This window comes from Aquarana catesbeiana, linkage group LG04 (genome assembly GCF_042186555.1).
Source record: "Aquarana catesbeiana isolate 2022-GZ linkage group LG04, ASM4218655v1, whole genome shotgun sequence".
Classification (NCBI taxonomy): domain Eukaryota; kingdom Metazoa; phylum Chordata; class Amphibia; order Anura; family Ranidae; genus Aquarana; species Aquarana catesbeiana.
In genome coordinates, this window is record NC_133327.1 from 151,023,801 (window position 1) to 151,041,395 (window position 17,595).

The 17,595-nt window shown below is 47.8% G+C and overlaps 1 protein-coding gene across 7 annotated transcripts in view; it reads left to right on the forward strand.

Annotated features, from left to right (window-relative positions):
• Positions 1-4,076: 4,076 nt before the first annotated feature.
• Positions 4,077-17,595, forward strand: part of U2SURP (U2 snRNP associated SURP domain containing) — a 107,660-nt gene continuing 94,141 nt past the window's right edge. For all 7 annotated transcript variants that reach the window (XM_073625882.1, XM_073625885.1, XM_073625883.1 and 4 more), the window contains exon 1: positions 4,077-4,220. In XM_073625882.1, coding sequence (XP_073481983.1) covers positions 4,176-4,220 — 45 coding nt within the window. In that variant the 5' untranslated portion in view covers positions 4,077-4,175. The remainder of the gene's footprint in view (positions 4,221-17,595) is intronic.

The following is a 17,595-nucleotide window of genomic DNA, read 5'->3' on the forward strand; positions in this document are numbered from 1 at the left end:
TCTACTGACTGAATTGTGTTCGATCAACCTGTCTGTATTTTTTTGCTCAATCAGTGTCACAGGGAAGAGTGTGATCTGTGTATTCTGATGGCAGGGAAGACCTTGAATATGTGGATTGAGTAATTTGATATTCAAGCGGCCCAGATACCATATGATCACATGTCACATAGAAAATAATAGTCCTGAATGGAATCCATTCATGACATCATTGTTTACTACTGTGTGTGATTGGTCACCAGTAATCACATGGTGCCTGGGCCAATCACAGCACCCAGACTAACTATGTAACACCCTGTACCATGTGATAGCTGTGGGCCAATCACAGCATCATAATAGTAAACAATGAGTCATGAACGAAAACCATTTATGACATTTCAAGTGATTGCAGCTACAGTGATCATCACTGTAACAAGCAATCACAGTGTATTTCTACTGTCCTGACATTTCAGAGCCTTAAAGGGTAAGTTCACCTTTACAGAAAAATCTGTAAGCTGACCTTACACAGAACCCCCTCCTCACCACCCCCACCCCCCGTACCGCTGACCTGGATCGCAGCAGTCTCCTGTTCTGAGCCCCGGTATATCCACGTCAGGAGTTCGGGGCTTAGAAATTCCCGCAGCTGAATCTCCAAAACGTACCCTGTCAGGAAGGACGTTTCAGAGCATTCTAATTGGTCGGCACCATCACATGGATGGCGCCGGCCAATCAGAAGCCGCGTAGCCCATCCTGTCAGCTGGGAAGAAGATGCGTGGATGTCGAGTGGACTTCTAAGCCCTGGACTCCTGACACGGATTTACTGGGGCTCAGAACAGGAGATTGCTGTGATCCAGGTCAGCGGGACTGGGGGGAGGGGTCCTGTGTAAGTTCACCTTATGCAGAGTACACGCGAGCGGACTTTTTGACCGGACTGGTCCGGCGGACAATCCGATCATGTGTGAGCTTCATCAGACCTTCAGCAGACTTTTCCAGTCGAAAATCTGACAGACTTTAGATTTAAAACATGCTTCAAATCTTTCCGACGGACGCAAGTCCGGTCGAAAAATCCGCTCGTCTGTATGCTAGTCCGACGGACGAAAACCCACGCTAGGGCAGCTATTGGCTACTGGCTATCAACTTCCTTATTTTAGTCTGGTGTATGTCATCACGTACGAATCCATCGGACTTTGGTGTGATCGTGTGTAGGCAAGTCCGTCAAAAGTCCATCGGAAAGTCCGTCGGACCAGTCCAGTCGAAAAGTCCGCCCGTGTGTACGCGGCCTTACAGATTTTTCTGTAAATGTGAACTTACCCTTTAAGAATTGAGAAAGGCTGTTGGTACATCAGGAATTATCACTTTTTAAATATATATACCATAGTTTGCCAAATTTTATAACAAAAAACATGAAAAACTTGTTTTTTTTTCAAATCTTTTTTTTTGTTTATATAGCAAAAAAAAGCTCTATTTGTATGAAAAAAAAATACGTAAATGTAATTTCTGTACAGCGTTGCATGACTACACAATTGTCAGTTAAAGCGGAAAAAAACTTCCCTTGATTGTATGTACCTACAGGCAAGCCTATAACAAGATCTACCTATAGGTACTGTAAATATCTCCTACACTTGCACCGTTTAGGAGATATTTACTGTATACGCTGCTGATGACGTCATCGGCGCATGCGCTCTGAAGGAACGGCCGCCTGTGCCCTTTCTTCAGAGCCCTGTGCTGTGTCCCTGTGCCCTTTCTTCAGAGCCCTGTTCTGTGTCCCTGTGCCCTTTCTTCAGAACCCTGTGCTGTGTCCCTGTGCCCTTTCTTCAGAACCCTTCAGAACCCTGTGCCGTGTCCCTGTGCCCTTTCTTCAGAACCCTGTGCCGTGTCCCTGTGCCCTTTCTTCAGAACCCTGTGCTGTGTCCCTGTGCCCTTTCTTCAGAACCCTGTGCCGTGTCCCTGTGCCCTTTCTTCAGAACCCTGTGCTGTGTCCCTGTGCCCTTTCTTCAGAACCCTGTGCCGTGTCCCTGTGCCCTTTCTTCAGAACCCTGTGCCGTGTCCCTGTGCATTTTCTTCAGAGCCCTGTGCCCTTTCTTCAGAACCCTGTGCCATGTCCCTGTGCCCTTTCTTCAGAGCCCTGTGCCGTGTCCCTGTGCCCTTTCTTCAGAACCCTGTGCCGTGTCCCTGTGCATTTTCTTCAGAGCCCTGTGCCCTTTCTTCAGAACCCTGTGCCATGTCCCTGTGCCCTTTCTTCAGAGCCCTGTGCCGTGTCCCTGTGCCCTTTCTTCAGAGCCCTGTGCCGTGTCCCTGTGCCCTTTTTTCAGAACCCTGTGCCGTGTCCCTGTGCATTTTCTTCAGAGCCCTGTGCCCTTTCTTCAGAGCCCTGTGCCCTGTCCCTGTGCCCTTTCTTCAGAACCCTGTGCCGTGTCCCTGTGCCCTTTCTTCAGAGCCCTGTGCCGTGTCCCTGTGCCCTTTCTTCAGAGCCCTGTGCCGTGTCCCTGTGCCCTTTCTTCAGAGCCCTGTGCCGTGTCCCTGTGCCCTTTCTTCAGAGCCCTGTGCCGTGTCCCTATGCCCTTTCTACAGAGCCCTGTGCCGTGTCCCTGTGCCCTTTCTTCAGAACCCTGTGCCGTGTCCCTGTGCCCTTTCTTCAGAACCCTGTGCCTTGTCCCTGTGCCCTTTCTTCAGAACCCTGTGCCGTGTCCCTGTGCATTTTCTTCAGAGCCCTGTGCCCTTTCTTCAGAACCCTGTGCCGTGTCCCTGTGCCCTTTCTTCAGAGCCCTGTGCCGTATCCCTGTGCCCTTTCTTCAGAACCCTGTGCCGTGTCCCTGTGCATTTTCTTCAGAGCCCTGTGCCCTTTCTTCAGAACCCTGTGCCGTGTCCCTGTGCCCTTTCTTCAGAGCCCTGTGCCGTGTCCCTGTGTCCTTTCTTCAGAACCCTGTGCCGTGTCCCTGTGCCCTATCTTCAGAGCCCTGTGCCGTGTCCCTGTGTCCTTTCTTCAGAGCCCTGTGCCGTGTCCCTGTGCCCTTTCTTCAGAACCCTGTGCCCTTTCTTCAGAACCCTGTGCTGTGTCCCTGTGCCCTTTCTTCAGAGCCCTGTGCCGTGTCCCTGTGTCCTTTCTTCAGAGCCCTGTGCCGTGTCCCTGTGCCCTTTCTTCAGAGCCCTGTGCCGTGTCCCTGTGCCCTTTCTTCAGAACCCTGTGCCGTGTCCCTGTGCCCTTTCTTCAGAACCCTGTGCCGTGTCCCTGTGCCCTTTCTTCAGAGCCCTGTGCCGTGTCCTTTCTTCAGAGCCCTGTGCCGTGTCCCTGTGTCCTTTCTTCAGAGCCCTGTGCCGTGTCCAGCGGCACCCGCGCGCATGCATGGAAGTGACGTCATTGCGGCTCCGGCTAATCACAGTGCCGAACCCGGAAGAAACACTGGGGAAGATGTCGGCCGTGTCAGCGGTGTACGGGTGGCACTGCAGGGCTTTGTTCTAAGGTATTTGATAATGAGCTAGTATCATAGGCATGCGCACAGGGTGTGCCGGGTGTGCCCAGGCACACCCTAATCACCCCATGCACATTAGTGTTATCGCTCTGTGTAGCAGAAGTAACAGGGGAAAGATCTCCCTCTTACCAGCTCTGCCATAAGAGAAGTGTTTATGCTCTTCTCTTTTACTGTGCCAGCAGGGAGATCAATGTGACGGGGTCATATATATGTAGACACCCGCACACACATGTGTGTTTGAGCTTAAGGGTGCACACCCTAATGCAATAGGCTGCGCACACCTATGGCTAGTATGCCATGCATATTAGCTCATTATGCCCTTGTCTTACAGGTTTTCATTTCCCCAGGTTTACAACCACTTTAAGGTAACACAGTGCTGAATAGCCAAAAATGACCTGCTCATGAAGGGGGTAAAATGTTCGGGAGCTGAAGTGGTTAATGAATGAACATGTACACAACAAAGGGGATAGAGGACATAAGGCATTATTTGGTGGGTACTGGGTAAGCAATGATTTCTAGAAATGGGCTCATGTGACGATCGTCAGTTGGTAACAGATGATCTGCGGCCGTGACGTCATCTCACTCTCCTAGCACGGCACAGTTAGTTACCTATTGTGCTAGATCGATAGCGCAGGGATCGACTGCCCACCTGACCTCTTCAAGCACGCCTTCTTTCGCTGCTTAGACTCAGCTCTCGATTGGTTAGCCTGCAAGGGGGAGAGACGCAACATGGCGGAGAAAATGTCTGGCGGCTCGCACAGAGCGGGATCGAAGGTGAGGCCGGGGTGCAGGCGGGGGCCGGGCTGTGCTCGGTGGAGGACACTGCTGATGGTTGGGTGGGTACAGAGAGGAATAGGCCGGGTCAGGGGATGGGAGAGAGCGATGTGCTGCCGGTGTGCGAGGTGCGCAGGAGCCGAGGCCTGCTCTATAGAGACACACTCTCTGGAGGAGACAGGACATTGGAGCCGCAAAGCCCGCCTTACTCTTCATTCAATATACACAGGCTTTACTCTCTCTACATGACGTATTATTCCCAATATACAGTGTGCTGACCCCCCCACCCCATATACAGTGTGCTGACCCCCCCACCCCATATACAGTGTGCTGACCCCCCCACCCCATATACAGTGTGCTGACCCCCCCACCCCATATACAGTGTGCTGACCCCCCCACCCCATATACAGTGTGCTGACCCCCCCACCCCATATACAGTGTGCTGACCCCCCCCCCCATATACAGTGTGCTGACCCCCCACCCCATATACAGTGTGCTGACCCCCCCACCCCATATACAGTGTGCTGACCCCCCCACCCCATATACAGTGTGCTGACCCCCCCACCCCATATACAGTGTGCTGACCCCCCCACCCCATATACAGTGTGCTGACCCCCCCACCCCATATACAGTGTGCTGACCCCCCCACCCCATATACAGTGTGCTGACCCCCCACCCCATATACAGTGTGCTGACCCCCCCACCCCATATACAGTGTGCTGACCCCCCCACCCCATATACAGTGTGCTGACCCCCCCACCCCATATACAGTGTGCTGACCCCCCCACCCCATATACAGTGTGCTGACCCCCCCACCCCATATACAGTGTGCTGACCCCCCCCCCCATATACAGTGTGCTGACCCCCCACCCCATATACAGTGTGCTGACCCCCCCACCCCATATACAGTGTGCTGACCCCCCCACCCCATATACAGTGTGCTGACCCCCCCACCCCATATACAGTGTGCTGACCCCCCCACCCCATATACAGTGTGCTGACCCCCCCACCCCATATACAGTGTGCTGACCCCCCCACCCCATATACAGTGTGCTGACCCCCCACCCCATATACAGTGTGCTGACCCCCCCACCCCATATACAGTGTGCTGACCCCCCCACCCCATATACAGTGTGCTGACCCCCCCACCCCATATACAGTGTGCTGACCCCCCCACCCCATATACAGTGTGCTGACCCCCCCACCCCATATACAGTGTGCTGACCCCCCCCATATACAGTGTGCTGACCCCCCCCCCATATACAGTGTGCTGACCCCCCCATATACAGTGTGCTGACCCCCCCCCCATATACAGTGTGCTGCCCCCCCCCATATACAGTGTGCTGCCCCCCCCCATATACAGTGTGCTGCCCCCCCCCCATATACAGTGTGCTCCCCCCCCCATATACAGTGTGCTCCCCCCCCCCATATACAGTGTGCTGCCCCCCCCCATATACAGTGTGCTGCCCCCCCCATATACAGTGTGCTGCCCCCCCCCATATACAGTGTGCTGCCCCCCCCCATATACAGTGTGCTGCCCCCCCCATATACAGTGTGCTGCCCCCCCCATATACAGTGTGCTGCCCCCCCCCCATATACAGTGTGCTGACCCCCCCCATATACAGTGTGCTGACCCCCCCCCCCCCCCCCATATACAGTGTGCTGAACCCCCCCCATATACAGTGTGCTGAACCCCCCCCATATACAGTGTGCTGAACCCCCCCCATATACAGTGTGCTGAACCCCCCCCATATACAGTGTGCTGAACCCCCCCCATATACAGTGTGCTGAACCCCCCCGATATACAGTGTGCTGCCCCCCCCATATACAGTGTGCTGCCCCCCCCCATATACAGTGTGCTGCCCCCCCCCCATATACAGTGTGCTGCCCCCCCCCCATATACAGTGTGCTGCCCCCCCCCCCATATACAGTGTGCTGACCCCCCCCCCATATACAGTGTGCTGACCCCCCCCCCCATATACAGTGTGCTGACCCCCCCCCCATATACAGTGTGCTGACCCCCCCCCATATACAGTGTGCTGACCCCCCCCCATATACAGTGTGCTGACCCCCCCCCATATACAGTGTGCTGACCCCCCCCATATACAGTGGGCTAACTGTCCCAGTCTCCATATACAGTGTGCTGACCCCGTATACAGTTTGCCGACTGTCCCAGTCTCCATATACAGTGTCCCTGTCTCCATATACAGTGTCCTTGTCTCCATATACAGTGTGCCGGCTGTCTCAGTCTCTGTATACAGTGTGCAGATCCCGTATACAGTGTGCTGTCCTCAGTGTGCCGGCTGTCCCAGTCTCCATATACAGTGTGCCAACCCCCATATACAGTGTGCTGACTGTCCCAGTCTCCATATACAACGTGACGACCCCCATATACAGTGTGCTGACTGTCCCAGTCTCCATATACAGTGTCCTTGTCTCCATATACAGTGTGCCGACTGTCCCAGTCTCCATATACAGTGTGCTGACCCCGTATACAGTTTGCCGACTGTCCCAGTCTCCATATACAGTGTCCCTGTCTCCATATACAGTGTCCTTGTCTCCATATACAGTGTGCCGGCTGTCTCAGTCTCTGTATACAGTGTGCAGATCCCGTATACAGTGTGCTGTCCTCAGTGTGCCGGCTGTCCCAGTCTCCATATACAGTGTGCCAACCCCCATATACAGTGTGCTGACTGTCCCAGTCTCCATATACAACGTGACGACCCCCATATACAGTGTGCTGACTGTCCCAGTCTCCATATACAGTGTCCTTGTCTCCATATACAGTGTGCCGACTGTCCCAGTCTCCATATACAGTGTGCTGACCCCGTATACAGTTTGCCGACTGTCCCAGTCTCCATATACAGTGTCCCTGTCTCCATATACAGTGTCCTTGTCTCCATATACAGTGTGCCGGCTGTCTCAGTCTCTGTATACAGTGTGCAGATCCCGTATACAGTGTGCTGTCCTCAGTGTGCTGGCTGTCCCAGTCTCCATATACAGTGTGCCAACCCCCATATACAGTGTGCTGACTGTCCCAGTCTCCATATACAACGTGACGACCCCCATATACAGTGTGCTGACTGTCCCAGTCTCCATATACAGTGTCCTTGTCTCCATATACAGTGTGCCGACTGTCCCAGTCTCCATATACAGTGTCCTTGTCTCCTTTTTACAATGTGCCGACCCCCATGTACAGTGTGCTGACTGTCCCAGTCTCCATATACAGTGTGCTGACCCCGTATACAGTTTGCCGACTGTCCCAGTCTCCATATTCAGTGTGCTGACCCCGTATACAGTTTGCCGAGTGTCCCAGTCTCCATATACAGTGTGCTGACCCCGTATACAGTTTGCCGACTGTCCCAGTCTCCATATTCAGTGTGCTGACCCCGTATACAGTTTGCCGACTGTCCCAGTCTCCATATACAGGCTGCTGACGGCCCGGGTCTCCATATACAGGCTGCTGACGGCCCGGGTCTCCATATACAGGCTGCTGACGGCCCGGGTCTCCATATACAGGCTGCTGACGGTTCTGGTCTGCGTTCGAGGCAGGATTAGTGTGCTGCATATGGGATGAGTGTCTTGGTCTGCATATACATTGTGAAGATTGCCCTGTCCTCTGTAAAGGATGAGTGTTTTGTCCTGTGTACGTGGTGTGATGAGCGCCCTGGTCTGCATATACAGTGTGATGCAGTGGGACGGGTGCCTGGTATGTACACATGCTTGTTTGTATCTTTCACTTGCTTTCCTTGGGTACATGGCTGTGTGAGCTGGTGACATGCCATGCATTCCTGTAGAAGTATTTGGCTGTCGTTTGGTTCACATGTGTATGTACCTTGCCAAGTGCTTGTGCACACATGCCCTACCCTGGGGTTCTAGAATCGGATATCTAGAGCAGTGATGGTGAACCTTTGCACCCCAGATGTTTTGGAACTACATTTCCCATGATGCTCAACTACACTGCAGAGTGCATGAGCATCATGGGAAATGTAGTTCCAAAACATCTGGGGTGCCAAGGTTCGCCATCACTGATCTAGAGGTACGATGTTTTGAATAAGTATTCATCCACCCTGTTACTGAGATACGTACTTTTCTATGTTTCAAACTGTCCTGAGTGAATGACTGTGTTGTCCATGTCACTAATTAGTCTTGGATTACCCTGTCATCAGAAGTATGGGGGGGTTGCCATTGCAGGCATCCTTCTAAACCTGCTAAATGCCAGCTGTGTCTAACTGCATTCACTTTCCCTATTCCTCTTTCAGGACAGCTACATGTCAGACGATTAGTTCATTCTACTATAGGAAGCAGATACTTTAAAGCGGAGTTCCAGCCTGGAGGAGAAAAAAATTAAATACTGTAGCTGCTTACTTTTAATACAGTGCCTCATAAAAGTATTCACCCCCCTTGGCATTTTTCGTGTTTTGTTGCCTCACAACCTGGAATTAACATGGATTGTTTGAGGATTTGCATCATTTAATTTACAGAACATGCCCACAACTTTGAAAAAGGTGTTTTTGTTTTTTTTAAAATATTTTTTATTGTGATGCAAACAACAAATAGGACAAAATAACAGATAAAGTCTATTGGCATAACTATTCACCCCCCCCCCCAAAGTCAATACTTTGTAGAGCCACATTTTGCGGCTATCACAGCTCCAAGTCGCTTTGGATAAGTCTCTATGAGCTTGCTACATCTTACCACTGGGATTTTTGCCCATTCCTCCTTGCAAAACTGTTCCAGCTCCTTTAAGTTGGATGGTTTGCGCTTGTGAATAGCAATCTTTAAGTCTGACCACAGATTTTCTATTGGATTGAGGTCTGGGCTTTGACTAGGCCACTCCAACACATTTACATGTTTCCCCTTAAACCACTCAAGTGTTGGATTTAGCAGTCTGTTTGAGGTCATTGTCCTGCTGGAAGGCGAACCTCCGTCCTAGCCTCAAATCACACACAGAGTGGTACAGGTTTTGCTCAAGAATATCCCTGTATTTAGCACCATCCATCTTTCCTTCAACTCTGACTAGTTTCCCAGTCCCGACTGCTGAAAAACATCCCCACAGCATGATGCTGCCACCACCATGTTTCACTGTGGGGATGGTGTTCTTTGGGTGATGTGTCGGGTTTGCGCCAAGCATATCGTTTTCTTTGATGGCCAAAAAGTTCAATTTTAGTCTCATCAAACCAGAGCACCTTCCTCCATACATTTTGGGAGTCTCCCACATGCCTTTTCGCAAACTCAAATTGTGCCATTTTGTTTTTTGCTGAAAGTAATGGCTTTCTTCTGGCCACTCTGCCATAAAGCCCAACTCTATGGAGCGTACGGCTTATTGTCGTCCTATGTACAGATACTCCAGTCTCTGCTGTGGAACTCTGCAGCTCCTCCAGGGTTACCTTAGGTCTCTGTCCTCTCTGATTAATGCTCTCCTTGCCCAGTCCGTGAGTTTTGGTGTGAGGCCGTCTCTTGGCAGGTTTGCTGTTGTGCCATGTTCTTTCCATTTATGTTATTTAGGTTATGATAGATTTGATGGTGCTCCTAGGGATCATCAAAGATTTGTATAATTTTTTTTTATAACCTAACCCTGACTTGTACTTCTCAACAACATTGTCCCTTACTTGTTTGGAGAGTTCCTTGGTCTTCATGGCAGTGTTTGGTTAGTGGTGCCTCTTGCTAAGGTTTGGCAGCCTCTGGGGCCTTTCAAAAAGGTGTGTATATGTAATGACAGATCATGTGACACTTATATTGCACACAGGTGGACATCATTTCACTAATTATGTGACTTCTGAAGATAATTGGTTGCACCAGAGCTTTTTATGGGCTTCATAACAAAGGGGGTGAATACATACGCACATGCCAATTATCAGTTTTTTATTCCTGAAAAATAGTTTTATGTATATATTTTTCTAATTTTACTTCACCAACTTAGACTATTGTGTTCTGATCCATCACATATAGTTCAGATTAAAAAAAACATTGAACTAAAGGCTGCAATATAACAAAATAAGTAAAAAGCCAAGGGGGTTAATACTTTTGCAAGGCACTGTATAAGGACACTTACTTGTCCAGGGAGCCTGCGATGTCGGTACCCAAAGCCGACCCATCCATCGGCTCCAGGTGCAGGCACTGGCATCCATACCAATTGAAACAGGAAGCGAAGCCTTGCGTCTTCACAGCCTGTTTCATACTGAGCATGCGTGAGTCGCTCTGCACTTTCTGAATGGTTCTACTATCTTCTGGGACCTGTGTGTGTTTCCCAGAAGGCAGAGGGGGAATGAGGAGGGGCCATAAATGATATAGGTCACCACGGCACCCTTGCAGGGAATTGGGAGCGGATACCCCCCCGTCCCTCCCAAATGTGGCACCGGGGGGAGGTGGGGGGGGATGGGGCAGATAGCGGAGCTTCCACATTTGGGTGGAACTCATCTTTAAAATACCCCTCCCAACCACCTCAGACTCCACTTTGTGTTTCCTACCACCAGGAACTCAACACAGCGTTTGTTGTAATGATTAGTGACCACCATGGTGGCGCCGGTCCTCGTGGACTTTTTTCCCTTTCTTTCTCCAAAGGGTCTCGTTTTAGAGCCAGGTGGTTGTTGCCCTATGGGAACAGGGAGGACACTTGTGCACCTTATGCTGCTATGCTTATCCCCTCATCAGGCAGGTGCCATTGTGGCAGGACAGGGCTGTACTGGAAATGGTCTTTCTGTTGTGTGCAGAGAGGTTCTGTATTCCCCCACTGGACGCTATATATGCAGTTTAGAGTGACTGAGGCCGGCTTCTTCATCTTTCCTGGATTGCAGAGAAGGGATTGTGTGGTATGTGGAAATGTATCATGTCTGGTGCGGTGGATGATTTACTTCACCTGCTGCTACAGAATGCACCACAGCCGGGGCATAAGGACCTTACCCAAACATCATCATGAACTTAGATGAGGTGGTGGAACCAATGCTGAAGCTGCTCTCCAGGCAGAAGTGTATGCTTCTAAAGGTTCTAGAATCCCATGTCTACAGGTACAGTATTTTTAATAAGTATTTACGCACTTACTGGGATATGTATTTTTCTGGAAGAAATATCATTCTTTCCCTATGCTGTTGGCTGTACTGATGTTTTTTGTTAGCGGCGCTTTACCGTCAGTATTCGGCCACTAGCGGGGCGGTTTTACCCCCCGCTAGCGGCCGAGAAAGGGTTAAAAACCACCGCAAAGCGCCTCAGAGATCCAAAGGGGTGTTTATCCTGAAGGGGATGGAAGTCCCGGATCTCAAGGGACACACTTGTGAGAAAGAGCTGTGTGCTGTTTGTTACTGAGACTTTGCTGAGCTCTTGAGACCTTTCTGGACCCTGTAAACCTGCGAGAACTTCAAAAACCTGCTGTGGTACAGGCATATTCTGGAGAAAGCAGACCTCATCTAATTCATCAAGCAAGAAATTACCACTTGAAAGGAAGACGATAGAAAAAAACAGGCTAAAAATACTCATGTTTCCCAGATACGAGATTTGGATACCGCCATCTTTTCCATACGGTTCCCTTTGATCGATGGTCATCATCACGGCTGGTGGAGCGAAAAGGAGATGTCCCTTAGCCCGGGTTCACACCTATGCGAATTAGAGGTGCGTTTCCGCACCTCTAATTCGCATAGCAGGAGAATGTGACTGGCTCCCTATGGAGCCAGTTCACATATCTCCGGGGCGGCTGCGGTGCGCACTGCACAAAACGCTGTGCGTCTTTGGCTGCGTTTCAGGGCCGAATTCAGGCATAGAATCGGCCCTGATTCGTCCCTGAAATGGTGAACAGGGACGCACAGCGCTCCTGTGCGATCCGCAGCCCGTTGTGGTGTGAACCCGGGCTTAAGATCCGGGACTTCCATCTCCCTTCAGGATAACCACCCCTTTGGAGCTCTGAGCCTGTTTGATTCGTTGTCACTGACATCCGAATCCACCTGTTCTGGTAAGAGTATTTCATCTATTTCCATCTCAAGATTTCTATGCTGATGAATCGTATACTAGAAGATCTTTCACTTATATTGGATTTCACATTCACTTCACTACAGGACTTCATTGTTTCACTTATCTACACTCTTGTCTCAGTTGATAACACTCATGAGTTATTAAACCTTATTCGTATACATCTTGGTTTTTTGCCTTTTCCATGTTCCAGTGGGCAGTATACACTGGTCACTGAAATTTTTTTTTTTTTATTTATATATGCTTTCATACTGGAGACAAAGCAGCGGCACTTTCAGGGCGGTTTGCATAGCGCCTGCAAACCGCCTCAGTGTGAAAGGGCTCTTAGAGTTACCATTTGCCTCTTCTGTTGCCATTCTCACTGATTCCCTCCTTTACCTGTTCGCTACGTTTTTAAGGGTTGCCCTTGCTACTACGTGATGTTTTTGTAATATTCTTTACATTTTTCTAATAGATTTAAAATTGCTTCTCTAGAATTTTATCTTGCACCCATTCTCATGGTGCTATTTGATATGATCTATCTTTCTAGAAGCAAGTATTCTTACTGTGAGATCACGTAAGGTAGACAGTATGTGCAGGCAGCACCAAAGATGTCTTGACTGTAAGGCACTGTTACAATGAAATGTTTTAGGCCAGGTAAAGTGCACTTTAACAAAAAGGAGAGTGTTGTTTTTAATAAATTAGCAAACTTGTAGACTTGCATTTGGAGAAGGAGCAGCACAGTAAAACTACTGTGTAGCGATACAAAGCAGGAATCGGAATCTTAGTAGGTAACAAGCAAACATGACTGCTCCCATGTACAAATCAAATGACAAAACTATGCATTAAAATGAAATTTCTAAAATGTTACTCTTTATTGCTGCCCTCCCTCTGAATATAAGTGTGTGTGTGTATATGTGTGTGTGTTATATATATATATATATATATATATATATATATATATACATATACACACACACACACTTGTGCTCATAAGTTTACATACCCTGGCAGAAATTGATTTCTTGGCCATTTTTCAGAGAATATGAATGATAACACAAAACCTTTTTTTCACTCATGATTAGTGTTTGGCTGAAGCCATTTATTATCAATCAACTGTGTTGGCTCTTTTTAAATCATAATGACAACAAACTACCCAAAACGACCCTGATCAAAAGTTTACATACCCCAGTTCTTAATACCGTGCATTGCCCTCTTTAACATCAATGACAGCTTGAAGTCTTTTGTGGTATTTGTGGATGAGGCTCTTTATCTTCTCAGATGGTAAAGCTGTCTATTCCTCTTGGCAAAAAACCTCCAGTTTCTGTAAATTCTTGGGCTGTCTTACATGACCTGCACGTTTTGAGATCTCCCCAGAGTGGCTCAATGATATTGGGGTCAGGAGACTGAGATGGCTACTCCAGAACCTTCACTTTTATTCTGCTGTAGCCAATGACGGATTAACTTGGCCTTGTGTTTTGGATCATTGTCATGTTGGAATGTCCAAGTACGTCCCATGCGTGGCTTCCTGGCTGATGAATGCAAATGTTCCTCCAGTATTTTTTAAATAACATACTGCATTCATCTTGCCATCAATTTTGACCAAATTTCCTGTACCTTTTGTAGCTCACACATCCCCAAAACGCCAGCGATCCACCTCAATGTTTCACAGTAGGAATGGTGTACCTTTCATCGTAGGCCTTGTTGACTCCTCTCCAAATGTAGCGTTTATGGTTGTGGCCAAAAAGCGAATTTTTGGTCTCATCACTCCAAATGAATTTGTGCCAGAAGGTTTGAGGCTTGTCTCTGCTGTTTGGCATATTGTAAGCGGGATACTTTTATGGCATTTGCATAGTACTGTAAAGGTTTTCTTCTGGTGACTCGACCATGCAGCCCATCTTTCTTCAAGTGCCTCTTTATTGTGCATCTTGAAACAGCCACATCACATAATTACAGAGAGTCCTATATTTCACCTGAAGTTATTTGTGGGTTTTTTTTTTTTTTTTGCATCCCGAACAATTTTCCTGGCAATTGTGGCTGAAATTTTATTTGGTCTACCTGACCGTGGTTTGGTTTAAACAGAACCCCTCATTTTCCACGTCTTGATTAGAGTTTGAACACTGCTGATTGGCATTCTCAATCCCTTGGATTACTTTTTATATCCCTTTCCTGTTTTATACAGTTCAACTACCTTTTCCCACAGATCCTTTGACAATTCTTTTGCTTTCCCCATGACTCAGAATCCAGAGCCTAGCACATAGCATTTCCAGCATTTTCACAGCAGTGGCAGCCTCTGTACTATAGCTCTCTCGGCACGATTATGTACTTTTCTCAGACACATGCAGGCTGGGGTGTGTTGTTGACCGGGTCACTTGAACAAGCAATGCTGCAATTAAAATCAAGTTGCGCTTTCTGGCACAGATACCTGGATCACAATACTGGCTGCACCAAATTGCCCACCATATATGAAATTTACAGCTAACTCCACCTTCAGGCAACATGTTACACCCAAATTGTGGTTGTAAACCTCCTATACATAATTTCTCTAATACATGCACCATTTGATAGTTATGTAAAAATCCAAAACGTTGTATTATTACCTTTTTGTATTCTCATCTGTAAGCTTGTAACAGCTCTCTAAAAATCTCCGGTCCATAGGCGTGTCTATGGACTGGAGCTCGGGGAGGTGGAGTCATGACATCACTGGCTCCACATTCCCGCTGTATACTTACACACTAGCGCCAGCTTAACAGCGCAAACAATGCTAGAAGTGTGCACGCACGTCACTCAGTGCTGGGAGGTGGGGCCTGTGATGTCACCACTGCACCGCCCATGGACTGGTGATTTCCAGAGAGCTGTGATATGCTTAGAGATTAGAATACAGAAGTAATAATACAGCGGTTTGGATTTTTACATGTCAAACTATACGATGGTGCATGTATTGGGGAAATAATACAGAAGAGGTTTGCAACCACCTAAAGTAAAACAGTCTTTTACTCAGGCTGGTGCAGCAGGAGACGCACACCCTTCACTCATGCTCATACATGGGTCTCCTCTGCATGCCAGTCAGTCAAAGGAGAGGGGTCTTGCGACACATTTACTGCATATGTCGGATTCTTTTCCAGTAGCAAAGCCGGGAGGATTACAGCTGACAGGCTGCTTGTATCCCTGTTAGACTGCAAAAATGAGTTGTACTGCATTGCTGATTTAGGTAAAATGTTCAGTTTCGGTTTCATCTGGGTTTACAACCACTTTAGGGGTATAACTTATTCCTAAAGAACCATAGACTTGTCGTTATCAGTGGAATACAAATGCACCCCTAGTCCATTGACACTCAAGAAACCTGACCCTACACCCACAATCCATTGATCGCAGCTGCGTGCAGGCACCTGTGAAAAATAAATGCACATTTTCCTGCAAAAATATATGCATTTATTTTTTTGGTGGTGCCCATTCTTTCTCCTTATTAGGCACTGATAGCCTGCAACCCTGTGGGATGTGTGACATGGATACCCTAAGACTCTAATGCCGCGTACACACGGTCGGACTTTTCGTCTACAAAAGTCCGACAGCCTGTCCGACAGACTTCCGGCGGACTTTCAGCGGACTTGCAGCAGACTTTCTAACGAACGGACTTGCCTACACACGACCACACAAAAGTCCGACGGATTCGTACGTGATGACGTACACCGGACTAAAATAAGGAAGTTCATAGCCGGTAGCCAATAGCTGCCCTAGCATGGGTTTTTGTCCGTCGGACTAGCATACAGACGAGCGGACTTCGGGGTCCGTCGTACTTACGACGTAAAGATTTGAAGCATGCTTCAAATCTAAAGTCCGTCGGATTTTAGGCTAAAAAAGTCCGTTGAAAGTCCGGAGAAGCCCACACACGATCGGATTACCAGCCAGCTTTAGTCCGTCAGCGTCCGTTGGACTTTTGTAGACGAAAAGTCCGACCGTGTGTACGCGGCATAAGGAAGGTTTTAAAGGCAAAGATCACCTTTTGTAAAATATTAATTGCACGTGATTTTGCATGTATAAAAATGTGCAATTATTTGTTTTTTTTACCATGGAACCTGCAAAGCATTGCATCCATGATCAGTAGATCACGGGTGCAATGTCAGGCTCCTGTAGATTACATACCTGGTTTTCCTGCCAGTCCCCCTGCCTTGCTTTATCAAACTAGCCACCAGACATGAAAGCACATCTTCCCAGCGTATCAGTTTTCTGGCTGTACTGGGAGAACAGCCTGCCTGTCCTCTGATGGTCAGACTAGTGCTGACACACTCCCCTGCAACGTCATTCACTGGAAAGATCAGTGTGTTGCTGTTTCTGGTTCAATAATTTTTATTCATTTAAACCAGAGTAACAAGGAAAAGCGCCTAATCCGCTCACATAAGGGCTAGACCTGGCAACATATGTATAGTCAGGCCTACATGGTGCCAGCGGAAAAGCAGGAATAAATAACATCCATAATCAACTGTGATGGACATGAAGTAGGGGAGGTCCAGGAAAGATCCCCATAGCTGGCGGGTGCAAACTTGGACATACTAAATTCGAGACAACAGTGCAGTATGCTATAGACTCGTATAAAAATTGTGAGGGGGAGCGGAGAGTTTTGCTGTTTCTCCACCTCTCCAAACCACTTATGCAGCTGAGAACAGAAGATAATCATTTATAACAAAAAAAGTATGTTTTTTTAAATATGTATAGACAAATGTTTTGCCTTTTCATTTAGATTTGAAACCGTATGTAACTTACATATACAATTTTTTTGTTTTGTTTATAGCGCAAAAAATAAAAACTCAGTGGTGATGAAATACCACCAAAGGAAAGCTCTATTTGTGGGGAAAAAAAGGACATACATTTTATTTGTGTACAGAATTGCATGACCACGCAATTGTCAGTTAAAGTAACGCAGTGCCGTATCGCAACTAGTGGCCTGGTCATGAAGGGGTCAAATAGTTAACATAATTAAAATTGTACAGTCTTTGGGTCCATTTGAGATGAAACTCGTATTAGACACTTTTAATTCTCCCCCATGTGTCATTTGAATGTAGTTGATTAGGGTAAGAAGAAGACGTGCAAAAACTATTTCTGCTTGTGACAGAGCAGTTTTCCGGGATATCGTATTCCTTCTGGCTTTCCTGGTTTTATTACTCACATCTGAATGTTACAAAGTAAACACATGTACACATACACAATTTTGTACAACCTGTCAAAGTTGCAATTTTCTTTTAAGGGCCTGTTCACACATAAATGTGCATTAAAATGAATGAAAGTGCTTGAAAATGGATGTGCATTGCCATTAGTGTGCATCTTTATGTGCGTTGACACACGTTTTTATGGGCATTAAATTGCTCTGGCCCTAAATTGGAAATATTGCGTGGGACAGTTGTTTCCATTTTATTTATTCAGGCTGTATTGTCTAGTTGCA